Source organism: Mus musculus, chromosome 5, assembly GCF_000001635.26.
Source record: "Mus musculus strain C57BL/6J chromosome 5, GRCm38.p6 C57BL/6J".
In the NCBI taxonomy this organism is placed as follows: domain Eukaryota; kingdom Metazoa; phylum Chordata; class Mammalia; order Rodentia; family Muridae; genus Mus; species Mus musculus.
This window is the reverse complement of record NC_000071.6, coordinates 130382211-130395870: the sequence shown is the minus strand read 5'-3', so window position 1 is coordinate 130395870 and position 13660 is coordinate 130382211. Positions and strand designations below refer to the sequence as shown.

The 13660-nt window shown below is 47.6% G+C and overlaps 2 protein-coding genes across 6 annotated transcripts in view; one reads left to right on the top strand and one right to left on the bottom strand.

The window, feature by feature from the left end:
• The window catches only part of Caln1 (calneuron 1), a 476922-nt gene that overhangs the window by 450455 nt on the left and 12807 nt on the right, over positions 1-13660 (bottom strand). For 2 of the 5 annotated variants that reach the window (XM_006504368.4, XM_006504372.4), the window contains exon 1: positions 11045-11230. The exons of the other annotated variants lie outside the window; for them this stretch is intronic. The gene's annotated coding sequence lies outside the window, so the exon portion shown is untranslated. Of the gene's footprint in view, positions 1-11044; positions 11231-13660 lie in introns of those variants that run through there. 5 annotated transcript variants of the gene reach the window in all.
• Positions 11240-13660, top strand: part of A330070K13Rik (RIKEN cDNA A330070K13 gene) — a 5781-nt gene continuing 3360 nt past the window's right edge. Inside the window, exon 1 of the mRNA NM_198665.2 lies at positions 11240-11454. Within this exon, the coding sequence (NP_941067.1) occupies positions 11355-11454 (100 nt within the window). The 5' untranslated portion in view covers positions 11240-11354. The remainder of the gene's footprint in view (positions 11455-13660) is intronic.

Genomic DNA, 13660 nt, shown 5'->3' with positions numbered 1-13660 from the left:
AAAGGTTGATAGCCCTTAAGAAAACTGACCCACGTCTTAGATCACAGTCTCTTTCTCCCCCTCCCCCTCTCCCTCCCCCTCCCTTTCTCCCCCTCTCCGTCTCTGTCTCCCTCTCTCCCTCTCTCCCCTTCTCCCTCTCTCCCTCTCCCCCTCTCCCTCTCCCTCTCCCTCTCCCTCTCCCTCTCCCTCTCCCTCTCCCTCTCCCTCTCCCTCTCCCTCTCCCTCTCCCTCTCCCTCTCCCTCTCTCTCTCTCTCTCTCTCTCTCTATCTGTCTATCTGTCTCTGTCTCTCCCCCACCCCTTTTCTAAGTGTCTATCTCCCTGTCCTTGATCCTATCCCTCCCTCCCCCTCCCACCCTGCCTGCCAACACTTAAGTATGAAGAATGGACCATGTCTTACCTCTACTGATCAAACTCACTAGCTCTGTTTCCGACTAGCTCATTCTGGAAACCCTTTCTGTAACACAGTCAGGGATCTGGCTTCAGCTGAGCCGAGGTCCCTGAGGAGGGACTCTGTAGGCTGCTGGCATCTGGCAGCCTGATGAAGCTCTGGGGTTGGTGGCATGGCTCATCAGGCAAAGGCATTGTCACCAAGCCTGACAACCTGAGTTCAACCTTTTGGATCCACACAGTACTGGAAGAAACAGACTCCCACACACGGCCTATGACCTCCACATGCGTATCATAGCGTGTGTGCGCTCACACCCACCCTTCTGCACACACATAAATAACTGCAATAAACATTTCTAATTGGAAAAGACAGGTTCCCTTCCACCTTGTTCTCCTGTGAATGTTTTTACTCTCTAGCAGAGCAAAACCCTGCTCCCAGCTTCCCTTAGAGTGTAGTGGCAAGGAAAGTACTCTTGTCTCTAGGAGACCCAGACCACCTTCTCAACAATGGATCCGTTGGAAGCAAGCCATGGCTGAAGTAAGAAAAGTGTCTCTTTCTTTAGGGCCTGAAAAGGTGCAGAAGGGAACAGGCTTGGGGAGATGGTAGGAGAGACTTGCTAAAGTCCAGTTTATAACAGCTATCCTGAACTCCAAGAATGGGTACCAGGTAAGATGAGAGAGGGCAGGTGATCGCCTACATCCCAACACATATAAGCTTTGGAAGGAAACAGAGGACCTCGTTTATCCAGGCCCTCAGTGATGTAGCCAGGCTGGCTTCTTTCTCAGGGGACCAAAATATACAACGTTCAGGCCCTGGGGAGGGAAAACAGCTCTAGGGAGCTGGCTGGGCTCCTTGTGAATGTGAGAATGTGGTGTCCCATTTGGAGCTCTCTGGAGAGTTCCGAGGGCCAAGTCTCTCGGCCTTGCTTTGACAAGAGTCACTTTTCATCTTCCTTGGCTCCGGGAGCCAGCCAAAGCATGTGGGTGAAAAAAAAAAATCAGTTAATAACTATGCACATTTTATAATAAATTTTAACAATTTAAGAGTACAGTACAGCTTTATTCTCGTTTTTATTTCGCCACACTAATTCAGCGCATAATAACCTGCCAGGGACACAGAACCCACTTGACGTATGCTCTGAGCAGCAAGATAATGGAGAGAGCTTCACGGGGACTTCAGATTGCACCCAGAGCACCAGAGGACTCCCCTTTTTTTCTTGGGAACATTGAGGGATGCAGCCCTGAGTTGTTCAGAGGAGACACGAGCTTGGAGACACTCCAGCATTGGGTCTCAGTGGCCGGCTTCTGTATTGCGCTCCCCACCCCCACCCCCGTGGAAGGACTGGCAGAGGAGGGACCAAAAAGCACAGATGGGATGTGCTAACAACAGCCTGGCTCTCCTGGGATCACTGCGTTCCCTGGATCTCTTGGGCTTTGACTGCAAGGTAAAGTGGCTCCTTTCTTCCTGACAGCTGGCCACTCCCACCTTTCAAACCTGAGCTAAGCCCCCCAAGGAAATGTTCACAGGGGCACAGATTTAAAAATAAATAAATAGATAGGGCCTGGAGAGACAACTTAGTGGTTAAGAAGACACACTGCTCTTTCAGATTTTCCCCACCAGCACCTATGTTAGGTAGTTGACAATAGCCAAGTAGCTCCAACTCCAGGAGATCTGACGCCCTCTTCTGGCCACTGTGGGCAACTGTATATATGTGCACACTCACAGGCACTGACACATACACACACATACACTCACACACACACACACATATACACATTAATGAAAGTAAAATTAAATGTTTTTTTTCAAAAGCAAAAGGAATCACCTGCCTTTAGCACCAATCTTATAAATACCATCCCAGCCAATCCTCTTCCCAGGGACGGAAGTCATCCATCTAACGGTTTCAGAGTGCTGGGGAAACTGAGTTTCGCTGTCCATGGTACACTCCAAGCTTTTGTCTAAAGCAGTGGTTCTCAGCCTTCCTAACGCTGCGACCCTTTAATACACTGTCTCACGTTGTGGTGACCCCGAAGCACGAAAATATTTTGTTGCTACTTTATAATTGTAATTCTGCTACTGTTATGAATCTTAACGTAAATATATGCTATGCAGGATACCTGGTTTGCAACCCCCAAACCAAAGGGGTCACGACCCACAGGTTGAAAACCACTTCTAATGGATGTTAATAGATTAGTTGGATGGTATTGTCAGCAGTGGTTGGGGAAGAGATAACCCAGAATGACCAATCAGCAGCCTGAAATATTTTCTTAATCTTTTAGGAACCTTTACTCAAAATCAGGCCCTCTGCAGGAGCAGCAGGTGTTCTTAATCCCTTTGTCACCTCTCCAGCCCTCCCATGGATCTTTTTGGTAATTCAGCTAATAAGGGACTCCAAGGTGCCTGGGGTGGGATTATCATCTGAATAGGATAAAACCAAGATCCATCTGAGCCATCCATCAGGTCATGGCTCAGTCCTCAATGTAAATGAGGTTTCTGGAAAGATTCTTAGAAAATTGCAGGTTTGCATTGTGGGTTGCAACCCCTTTGACAAACCTCTATCTCCAAAAATATTTACATTACAATTGCAAATTACATTACAATTACAGTAGCAAAATTATAGCTATGAAGTAGCAAGGAAAATAATTTTATGGTTGGAGGTCACCACAACATGAGGAACTGTATTAAAGGGCCGCAGCATTAGGAAGGCTGAGGACCACTGCCTTAAGCAGTTATTAACAGTGTTAGAGTTCTTGCTTCTCCACTGGTGAGAGGCTTCAGCCAGACTCCAGTTGGAGTCTTCTTTCCTTTCTTTTACCTCCTTATTTCTCCCTATATTTCTATCTTGCCTTTCTGCCAGATTTGGAAATACGGATACATGGAAATAGTATCTATTCTCATCACAGATTTAGTAGAGCATAAACAGATGTGTGTATAAAAATACAAAAATTAAACCAAGGATTAAAAGGCAGAGTGGCTTTCAAAAGACCATCAAAGGACCTTGAGACTGGAGTGGGATATGACTAAGAGATTAGATAATTTGAAAGAGCTGTCTTTGCTTCTCTGGTCCCATAGCTTTGGGATTGTGGCAATACATTGGTGGGTATGGCAATTTGAATATGCTTGGCTCATGAGAAGTGGCACTAGTAGGAGGTGTGGCTTTGTTAGAGGAAGTGTGTCACTGTGGAGGCGGGGCTTTGAGGTCTCAAAGCTCAAATATGCTCAAGTCTGGCCAGTGGTGATCCAGAGCCTCCACCTGGCTGCCTGTAGAAAACAGTCTCCTTCGGCTGCCTTCAGATCAAGATGTAGAACTCCCTGCTTCTCCAACACCATGTCTGCCTGGATGCTGCCATACTTCCTGCCATGATGATAATGGAAATGGATACACCCATACTGCCTACTCTAAACCTGTAAGCCAGTCCCAATTAAATGTTTTCTTTTATAAGAGTTGCCTTGGTCATGGTGTCTCTTCATAGCAATGAAAGAAACCCTGACTAAGAAAGTGGGACTGTGTAAACAAAATGGCTTTCCTCGTGGGAAGGTATGAAAATAGAACATCTTATAAATCCCTTTAAGGGTATCCTCATGACCTAAGACCTCTCCCTCTGCCTCTTAAAACCTGCACCACCCCCTCCTCCTAGTCCCAAGCAGGTGACAAAGCCTTCAACAAATAAGAGGGGGGAATGTTCTAGATCTGAACTATAGCACATCTTGAACAGGGAGACACAACTGCCCAACTTCCTTGGTTATCTCTTCCTGTGTCACTGACCTTTAAATAGCTCAGGGTTCCGCTACTGGGTCTTCCTCTATCTATCATCCACTGATGATCGCATCTGACAGGTCTCCTAATACCTTCTGTACTCTGATGACACTCAAGGCTGTCTCTAAGGCTAAGGAGATGGTAAAGTACTTGCTGTGCAAGCATGAGGTCACATGTTCTACCCCCAGCACTTGCATAAAAGACCCAGACACCATGGTGTACTTTTAATCTCAGCACTTAGAAGGGGATAGGTAGATTCCCTAGAGCCCACTGAGCAGCCAAATTAGCACACTTGCAAATCCCAGTGAGTGACCTTCAAAGACCAAGGTAGACAGTATGCATGTGCACAAACACACACACACACCTGCCTCCAGCCAACAGTTCCTTCTAGCCTCAAGTCTGACCACTCTCCATTTCCACAGATATCTCCAAGTAAAAATAAGAAACCCTAAACTGGGCTGGAGAGATGGTTCAGAGGTTACATGTACTGTCTGCTCTTCCAGAGGTCCTGAGTTCAATTCCCAGCGACCATATGGTGGCTCACAACCCTCTGTAATGGGATCTGGTGCCCTCTTCTGGCCTGCAGGCATATATGTATGCAGAATGCTGTATACATACTAAATAAATAAATCTTTTATAGAAAAATAAGAAAAAGAAGCCCTGAACTGCTGCTTTCCTGCTGGATCTGCTCCATCCATGGGTCCCCATCTCAGACCACAGAGGCCTGAGTCATTACCCACTCCTCTCCTTTCACACTGCTGTTCAATCCACCCACAAACCCATTTTCCTCCTGCCTAGAAAGAAAAAAGCAGAAGCCTAGCACTTCCCACACATTCTCAGTGACCCCTTAACCAACCATCTTCTATTCCACCCAGTGTCCTGGTTTCATTTCTGTTGCTGTGATAAAATACCCTGACAAAAATTAACTTAGAGAAGAAAGGATATATTTGGATGGCAAATAAAGTCAAGAGCAGAGAGAAATGGATACACCCATACTGCCTACTTCTTCTAATGCTCAGTTTAGCTTTTTTGATTCTCATGCAGCTCATGAAGCCCCAGCCTAGGGAATGGTGCCACCCATGGTGGACTGGGCATACCTATGTTAATTAACAATCAAGACAATCCCTCATGTGCATGCCTACCAGTCAACCTAATCTGAACAATTCCTCCATGGAAGCTCTCTTCTGAGATGACTCCATGCTGTCAGTTAAACTGCCAGCATACCCAGACTATAAAATCACATCCCAGCTTGTCTGCCTGCTTTCATCTCTGCCCCACCCCCAACCCTATCTCAACACGGAAGTGAAGATCATTTCAATTTGCTTCTACTTTCTATCAGAGTTTAATGGTTGTAAGAATTCCTTTTCCAAAGAAACATAAACAATATCTACCCCCTCCTCATAAGGCCCTAATGACAAACTGAAGTATAATTCCACAACAGTTCCTCCTGGAGAACCAATGAGTTTCTGGGTTTACTTAAAGAGCATAGTAGGGGGAGTGCACAGGCCACCGGGCAGGAATATGTGGAGATCAGAGGACAACTTGCAGGGTCAGTTCTCCCTTTCTACCAGGTGAATCCCAGAGATCTAACGTAGGTTGCCAAGTTTGGTGGAAATTCCTTTATCCAATGAACCATCCCTATAAATCATACTTTTAAGAAGAAAATTAATGGAGTGGAGATATAGCTCAGTTGGTGCCGTGTTTGTCTGGTGTGCATGAAGCCCTGGGTTCCATCCTGTTGTACAGATCTCTTCCCTATAGACATATAAGCAGCAACTGCCTCTTTTTTCCCAAGCAAAATAAAGTATGGTCCCATCAGTGCTTACTCTGGGGAACCAATGAGTTTATTGGGCATTCCTACAGAAAGGTGAGGGGTCACCGGCAGAATGGTATGGGTGAGCCCCAGTATGGCTCTGCAAAGTCTTCACCCACCCAGTGTGAATAATGCCTTCCCCATATCTGCATAGATGGAACCCCTTCAATTGACCTCCTCCAGCCTTTGTACTTTAGCACCACCAAAGACCCCAGGCTGCCTGTAAGAGGGACAGAAATTCATATGATGACCCTCCCCACCCTCTTTCTAAGAGAGAATGTCAGGAGTCCACAGGCTCAATTGGGATGGCTTCTTGCAAGCAGGCACTGATGATCTCATGAAGATAGCAGCTGTTCACCCCAGAGGACTGTGTTCTACAACAGCGCACTGCATCCCATCTTACTCAACATCAAAGCCACAGTTCTTACAGTGTTTTCAAGACTTGTTATTCCATGGCAGGGAGGTGTGGGGGTGGGAATATATGATTCATCTTGTCTTGTCTGGTTTTTGAGACAGGGTCTACCGCATCCTTGGTTAGCCTCAAACTGACTGCATAATCAAGGGTGAGCTTGAACTTCTGATCCTCCTGCCTCTACTTCCCAAGTGCTGGGATGGCAGATGTATACCATAATACCCAGTTTAAGAAGTGCTGGGGATGGACCTTAGGGCTTCTGCATGCTAGGCAAGAGCTCTGTCAACTGAGTTACATTCCCAGCTCAGCCCTCCACTACAATGCTAAAGCATCTACACACACAAAGAGAGAAAGACAGAGGAGACAGAGAGACAGAAAGAGACAGAAAGACAGAGATAGATTGAGACGGAAGTGGGAGCATGGAGGGAAAGTTAATTATCTCCCTTAGAATAAAATCTTTCCCCTTAAAGAATCCAAGACCCTTTGTAATCTGGCCACATCTCCAGCCTTCCTCTCACTACATGACTACGGATGACAGCCGACTGGCATTCAATCACCCCCTAAAGTGGTTCATAAACTTCTAACCTGTACATGGGCTACTTACAGGTCTAGAATGTTCTCTCAATGTCACTCATTTGGAAGAATCAATTTAGGGGTCACTTACTCCAAGGATGATTTCCTTAACCCCAAGTTAGGTAGATTCCATAGATTTCTTGCCAGGGTTCACTGGATTTGGCAACTTGGAATCTCTATTGTTGACAATCCACTTTATAAAGCTGTGCAGCTTCAGGGATTTTCTTACAGGAATGGAAAAAACTAAACAACACAAACATCCAGGCAGCAATATTTATTGGCTCGCAAGGTACTGAGTGTCTCTACACACATCACCTTATTGATATTGTTTACCAAATTGGTTGACTTCTTCTACACAGTAGAGCAATTATGTAAGCAGAACTTTCTTCCCAGAGCTGTTTCTCCCTTTTAGAGCCTTTCTTCAACGCATGAAGAGGAGGCAGTAGCTCATGGTAAGGGGAGTCACCTGTCATACGATTGCCCTGACTGATCAGAATGTTACCAAGGACACCCAGAGCCCACAGGCATCTGATACAGGTCTCAGAACAGGAAGCAATTTTTTTTTCTTTTTACCGCAGTTCAAATTTCTCCACCAATGAAAGAACATGCTTTAGTTCACACTTATCACTGTTGTGGGATTCTTCTGTCTCTCTGGCTCATCTGCACTCCTTCAGTAAACTAAGTGAGAAATGGTGGTGCACCGTCATTAAAAATCACCCGTGTTGATGGTTAAAATGCCCACCGAACATCATGTATTCGTTCAATTAACTTTTATGGAGCAGAAATGCCTGACTAGGTCCTGCTCTGGCCTTTGGGAGAAAATGACAAAATAGCATAGGAGAGGTCACTCCTGCCTTCAGAAAAGGCACAGTCCAGCGGTCAGGGGAGGACCCATTGTAGTTATCTAAATGGCTGCATCCTTGCGTCCATGTGCACTTAATTGATAGCAGCAGAGATAGAAGATGGTCTTTCCTTGTACCTATGACATACACGGACTTCAGCTGCTGTATCTCAATCAACCCTGACAACTTTAACCTATTGCAGATTAAAGAAACGAGGCCCAGTGATAACAGATCACCCGCTAGGCCACACATTGAGGCACCAGTCTATGGGTCCTCTCCACCGCACCACCCCAATAATCCGTGTGCCCCCTCAGGTCATGTAGTGAATACTAATGGTGGTGCTTGCTGATCTGTGATCTTAGCACGTGGGAGGCATGGGGATCACCATGAGTTTGAGATTAGCCTGAGCAAATGCTCTGTCTCAAAAAAAGAAACAAACAAACAAAGAGGTCTGGGGATGAGTCTCAGTCGGGAAAGCAAGTGTCTAGCATGCACAGGACCCAAGTTCACTTCCCAGTCCCTCCATGAGCCAGGTGTAGTCACAAACACCTGTAACGCTAACACTGAGGAAATGAAGGCAGGGAGATTAGAAGTTCAAGATCATTCTTAACAAGAGAACACAAGGACCTGAGTTGTATTCCCCCAAACCCACATAAAAAGGCCAGGCATGGAGTTGTGTGCCGGTAATTCTAGTCCTGGAGATAGAGAGGCTGAAGGATCCTAGGGACCCACGGACCAACACATCTAGCCTAGCTGATAAAGTCCAGGCCAGTGAAAGACCTTAGCTCAAAGGAAGTGGGCAGCATTCCAGAGGTTGACCTCTGACTTTTATGTATACACCAACCAATACATGCACACACTCGCTAAAGCAGGGGTTCTCGACTTTCCTAATGCTGCAACCCTGTAACACAGTTCCTTGTGTTGTGGTCACTCCCAACCAGAAAATCACTTTGTTGCTACTTCATAAGTGTAATTTCACTACTGTTAGGAATCATAATGTCAATATCTGTGTTTTCTGATGGTCTTAGGTGACCCCTGTAAAAAGCCGTTTGTCACCTACACCCATGCCAGGGGCCCCGACCCACAGGTTAAGTACTGATGCACTAAAAGAAGACTATTAAAAAAAAGACTATTAAAGGACCAAAAGCCATATTGCCATGTTATCAGATCTAGACAAACCCCACTGGAAGCTATACTTGGTTTGAAGGCCAGCTGATACCAGTAAATTGAAAACACACACACCATTAACTTGCAAGGAACAGTTGAGGCTAAACAACAGTCCCCTGATCTACTTGTTCATAGGTCCCTGCCAGCACAAAGACACAATTTGTGATACCCATCCATCCCAGGCCTCTCTTGTCAAAACCTCAGAAAGCCCCTGGGAGGGGGGCTGCTGACACTTGAACAACAGCACACAGAGCAGCCGGGACCTCCAGCTTTGGGAAGGACAGGAGAAAGAGGTACTGTGTGGAGCCCCCTCGGGGGACACGTTCACCTCTGAACCCTCCAGCTGTGCATGCTGAGGACGCATCCTGATGACAGTGGCCACAGTCCAGTTTGCAATCCCCAGGAAAGCTGTTCACAGAGGAACCGAAAGCACAGCCTTGGGCAAAGCCGCCATACCTTGCTTCCCACATTCCGCTTCTCCATCTTGCATGATGAAGGCCTCTGCTACTGAGGTTTGTTTTTTGTTTTTTGTTTTTTTGGTTTTTTCCAGAGAACAATGATTCCTGGGTTTTCTTTCGGGGGTGGGGGGAATCTTCAAATTGCTATGCAAATCCACCAGTAGTCACAGAGACTGGCAAGTCCATCATGTGCTACACTCTAGGACTCTGAGCAGTCTCCCCTAACCAGAGAGTTTCAGCAGCGCTGTAGAGAAGTTCATTTTCCTACTAATATGGATTGCAACGGACCTACAGTGTGTGGGAGGCAGATGCTTAACCCAGAGGAAATGCCCAACCTTGACTAGGAGATTGGAAAGGATTCCACACATAAGAACCACCGTTCAAACAAATATTTTTTGGACCTCTGTTGGTGCCAACAACTGGCGGGTGGGGGGGGGGGGGCTCCCACTGGACATAACTGGGTAGCAGCTCAGAATTGGGGGAGGGGGGCTCCCCACAGACATTAACTGGGTTGCAGCTCACCTCTGTCCTTATGCTTTACAGGTGACGCTCCTCACCCAGCGGGTTTAAAAAGAAGTCACTGGGAGAAATCAGCAAAGGTGGTTTTCTTCCTAGATGCATCTCCCTGACAGAGGCTGACATCCAGGGGAATCCCTGTCCCAAGGCCAAGTGGACCCAGGGACCCGGCATTCAGAATAAAGAAGCAACCATCTTCAGGAAGCTGGCTGTCAGGGTCATCTCTGGAGAGATGGAAGCTGACTGACTTGGGTCTAGGCTGAGAGGAGAGGCTCACCCCAGAAGGAGGCTGTGGGGGCGGAAACAAATCAATGTAGAGTGTGTAGATGGATGTGTGCTCTGGGCCTGTGTACAATTTACAAGTGCAATGTGAAAAGAAAATAAATCTCCCTTCTCCCTCGCTCTCCCTCACTCTTTCTCTCTGCCAGGCTACAGCAGATTCCTAAATCAAAAACAAGTCTTTAGAAGAGAGCCTCAGACTGGGCTAGAAGTGAGTTTCCTCAAAAGGCAGCAGGGAAGGGGTGAGGGATCTTTGAGAACAGACAGCAAGCTTTTTTAAAAAAACAAAAACAAAAACAAACAAACAAACAAAAACCTGGCACTATTCAGAGTCTAGGGTATGGGGACAGGTGTTGACATGAGGCACCTCTGGGAGGATTTCTGGAGCAAAAGTTGTATGGGCTGCACAGCCATCTTCCATCTGAGTGGCAGGTCATGGGTTTCTTTCAGAAAAGCAAACTGAGTCAGGGTGACATCCTTTTTCATGATCACCAAGGGTCAAGGGACCCAGCCGGGAGAAAATGCTTTTGCACAAGCCAGAGCAGAGCTAAAGATGTTTTCCCCGCTTCTGCAGACCACCTGAGCAGCTAGGTGAAGCCAGCCAGGGCCAAAACCAACAAATGAGGACCACCCTCCAGAGCACCCCTTCCCCTCCCCTTCCTTCCCTCCAAAGCCCAGGGAATCAAGACTTGATTTGTCTCAACTAGCTCCTGAGCTGGGGAGGGGACCGGAGAGGAAGAAGAGGGAAAGAGGGAAGCCAGGGGGCCAGGCAGCGTCCATGCAGTTAGTGTCTTATTGATTTAGAGCCACAGGAGCCAGCAGCGGCAAGGACCATACCTCCTGCTGATCTCGGGAGAAGTGCTCCAAAATCCATGGCTGTGGAGTTGGGGGAGAGTCGCTAAGCCATCTGAAGGAACAGAGCACTGCAGCTCCTCAGCCTGATGGGCCAGGGCGAGCTTTAATTAACAGGGTCTGATGCCTCTTCTTTTTTGGTAACTGAGCAGATTTAAAGGGCTAGAGACCCAATTTGAAGGGTGCTGCTGCCTGCTGCTGCTGCCACTCGCTCGGGCTGCTGCTGTGGCTGCTCCTGGCTGCTGCGCTCGGCTGCTGGAAAAGCTTCCTGCAGATTGCTAGTTCCAGTGAGGAGATGGAGCCAGGAGGACAGGAAATGGGGCTCTGTTTGTGCAGGGTCTCTTGGGATCTGAGGTTGGGAAACTGGACCACGGTACCAAGCACAGCCCACGCCAGTGAGTACCAACGTCCTGCCTGCTGTCCTCTTTGGCCAGGGAGAAGGGCTGCACTAGAGGGGGGCAGGCAGGTAGCATCAAGGGCACCCTGTCCCCACATGAGCCTGGACAGGACGCTGGTCAGGGAGAGTGGGAGGGAGTTTCTGTTCTGAGAGGGTTGCTTGAGCATGGTCACTGTAGAATGTGCACATTCATATACAAGCCTGCCCTTGCACACACTTGCATGTCCATGTACACACACACACACACACCTGTGCACAGACACTTATACGTGGCTAGAAAGAAGGCTCATCTGTTAAAGATAATATCTATCCAAAAAAGATAGATATCTATGTGTATACACACCAGTCCATGTAGATGTGCCTGTGTACACATGCAGGTCTAATCACACACATACACACACACATACACACACACACACACACACACACACACACACACACACACTCATATACATAACGTGCCTACTTGAGTATACACTCACAACCTCTTGCATACAAAACGTGCCTCCCCACCACCTTCCAATACCAGGCTTATGTCCTCTACACCTATAGTAATGTGACCAAGAAAATCTGTGACATCAGGCATGGTCAAGAGAGTAGCCAGGAGTTAGATGTCCACAGAGAAGGAACACGTTGTGTAAAATTTTTGCTGCGTTCCTGAGTCCTTGCTGCTTCTGAAAGACCACAGACCTTGTTGAAAACCATCTTAACTTAAAAAAAAAAAAAAAGATGGGTTTTATTTTTACTTTATGTGACTGTCTGTGTATGTGCATGCACACGCACATGCATGAGTGCAAGTGTGCACAGTGCCTGCAAAGGCTGGACGAAGGCGCTGGAGCCCTTGGAGCTAGAGTTCCAGGAGGTTGTGAGTTCTTCCCAAGGTGGGTGCTGGGACTTCCAGAAGAGCAGAACGCACAATTAGCTGCCAAACCACCTTTCCAGCTCCGGGAACTACATAATGGTTGAGATTATCACAGCGGAGACCCTTTGACATGAAACCTTTTCCCCTGCTCCTGCTAAGGCAGCCACTGGCCTCTCTGTAGTCTTCTCCGTGGCCACTCCATGCCTCAGCCTCCTCCATTTCTTTAGTCAGTTCGTTTCGTGGCACCTTACCAGGCACTTTGTGACTATGTGTATGGAGAGGGCTGGCACATGCTGGGTAATGGATGCATGCAGAGGGAAGAGCTATGTCTTCCTGTATTGCCCTCTACCCTGTCTCTCACTGACCTGAAGCTTGACTAGTCTGCCTGTCTATGAGCCCCACTGCCTGGCCCACTGATCTTCCTTTATATGGGTGCTTGGGATTCAAACCCAGGTCTTCATACTTAGATGGCAGGTACCACACCGATGAAGCCATTCTTCCAGCCCTAGCCTGGGAATTTTAATCCCATTTCCCCTGATAGGAACACAAAATAAACTCAGCCAATCAGCATTCCGTATCTAACAGTGTCTGGTATGCATGTCCAAGTGCACGCTAAGATTGTGGGTGTGAACGGGGGGCCTCAGACCCTCCCTAGGATGCTACCATCAGGTGTAGGACCCTCTTCTCCTCCTAAACCTGCCTTTGTGAAGTGACAAGGTCAAACCAAGCCAGCGATGCTCTATATGGAAAGAGGAAGCCAAGACAAGAGAGATGGGGACTTTTCAAAAGCTCGTCCAATTATAGCAGCACTGAGCTTAACCAAACCCTAGATGATTGAAACAGCCCCGTGAATAGAGTATGTACTTAAAAAAAGAACCATGAAACAACACGCAGGCCTTTAAGGAGATGAGAAGTGAGAGGTGGACAATGGATCCCCGATTCCCTCCTTCCCCCCCCCTCCACCCCAGCAACCCCCCTCCAGAGAAATGGTCCCAGCATCTGGCCCAGGTGGCCAAAGACTAAGTCTCTGTTTAGACTTCACCTGGGACTTAGGCGGAATCTCTGCAGTTCCCCTCTGTCTGTCACCCACTGCCAGCTATCTGCAGCGCCACCACCCTCACATGCACATGTGATGGCCACAGCACCCCTGCACACACTTAGAGCTTGTTCCACAGAAAATCTGATGTCACCCTCTTGGACCCAAGTTCTGCACACTTCCTTGCCCTGTGTCTCTCCAGGAGGTCTCTGTGTCGCGTCACCTCTTCCTCGTGTCTACAGAGAACAAGCCTGCCAGGCAGCAGGGAACTACAGTCCTAGCAGTTAGAAGGTGAAGGTGGGAGAA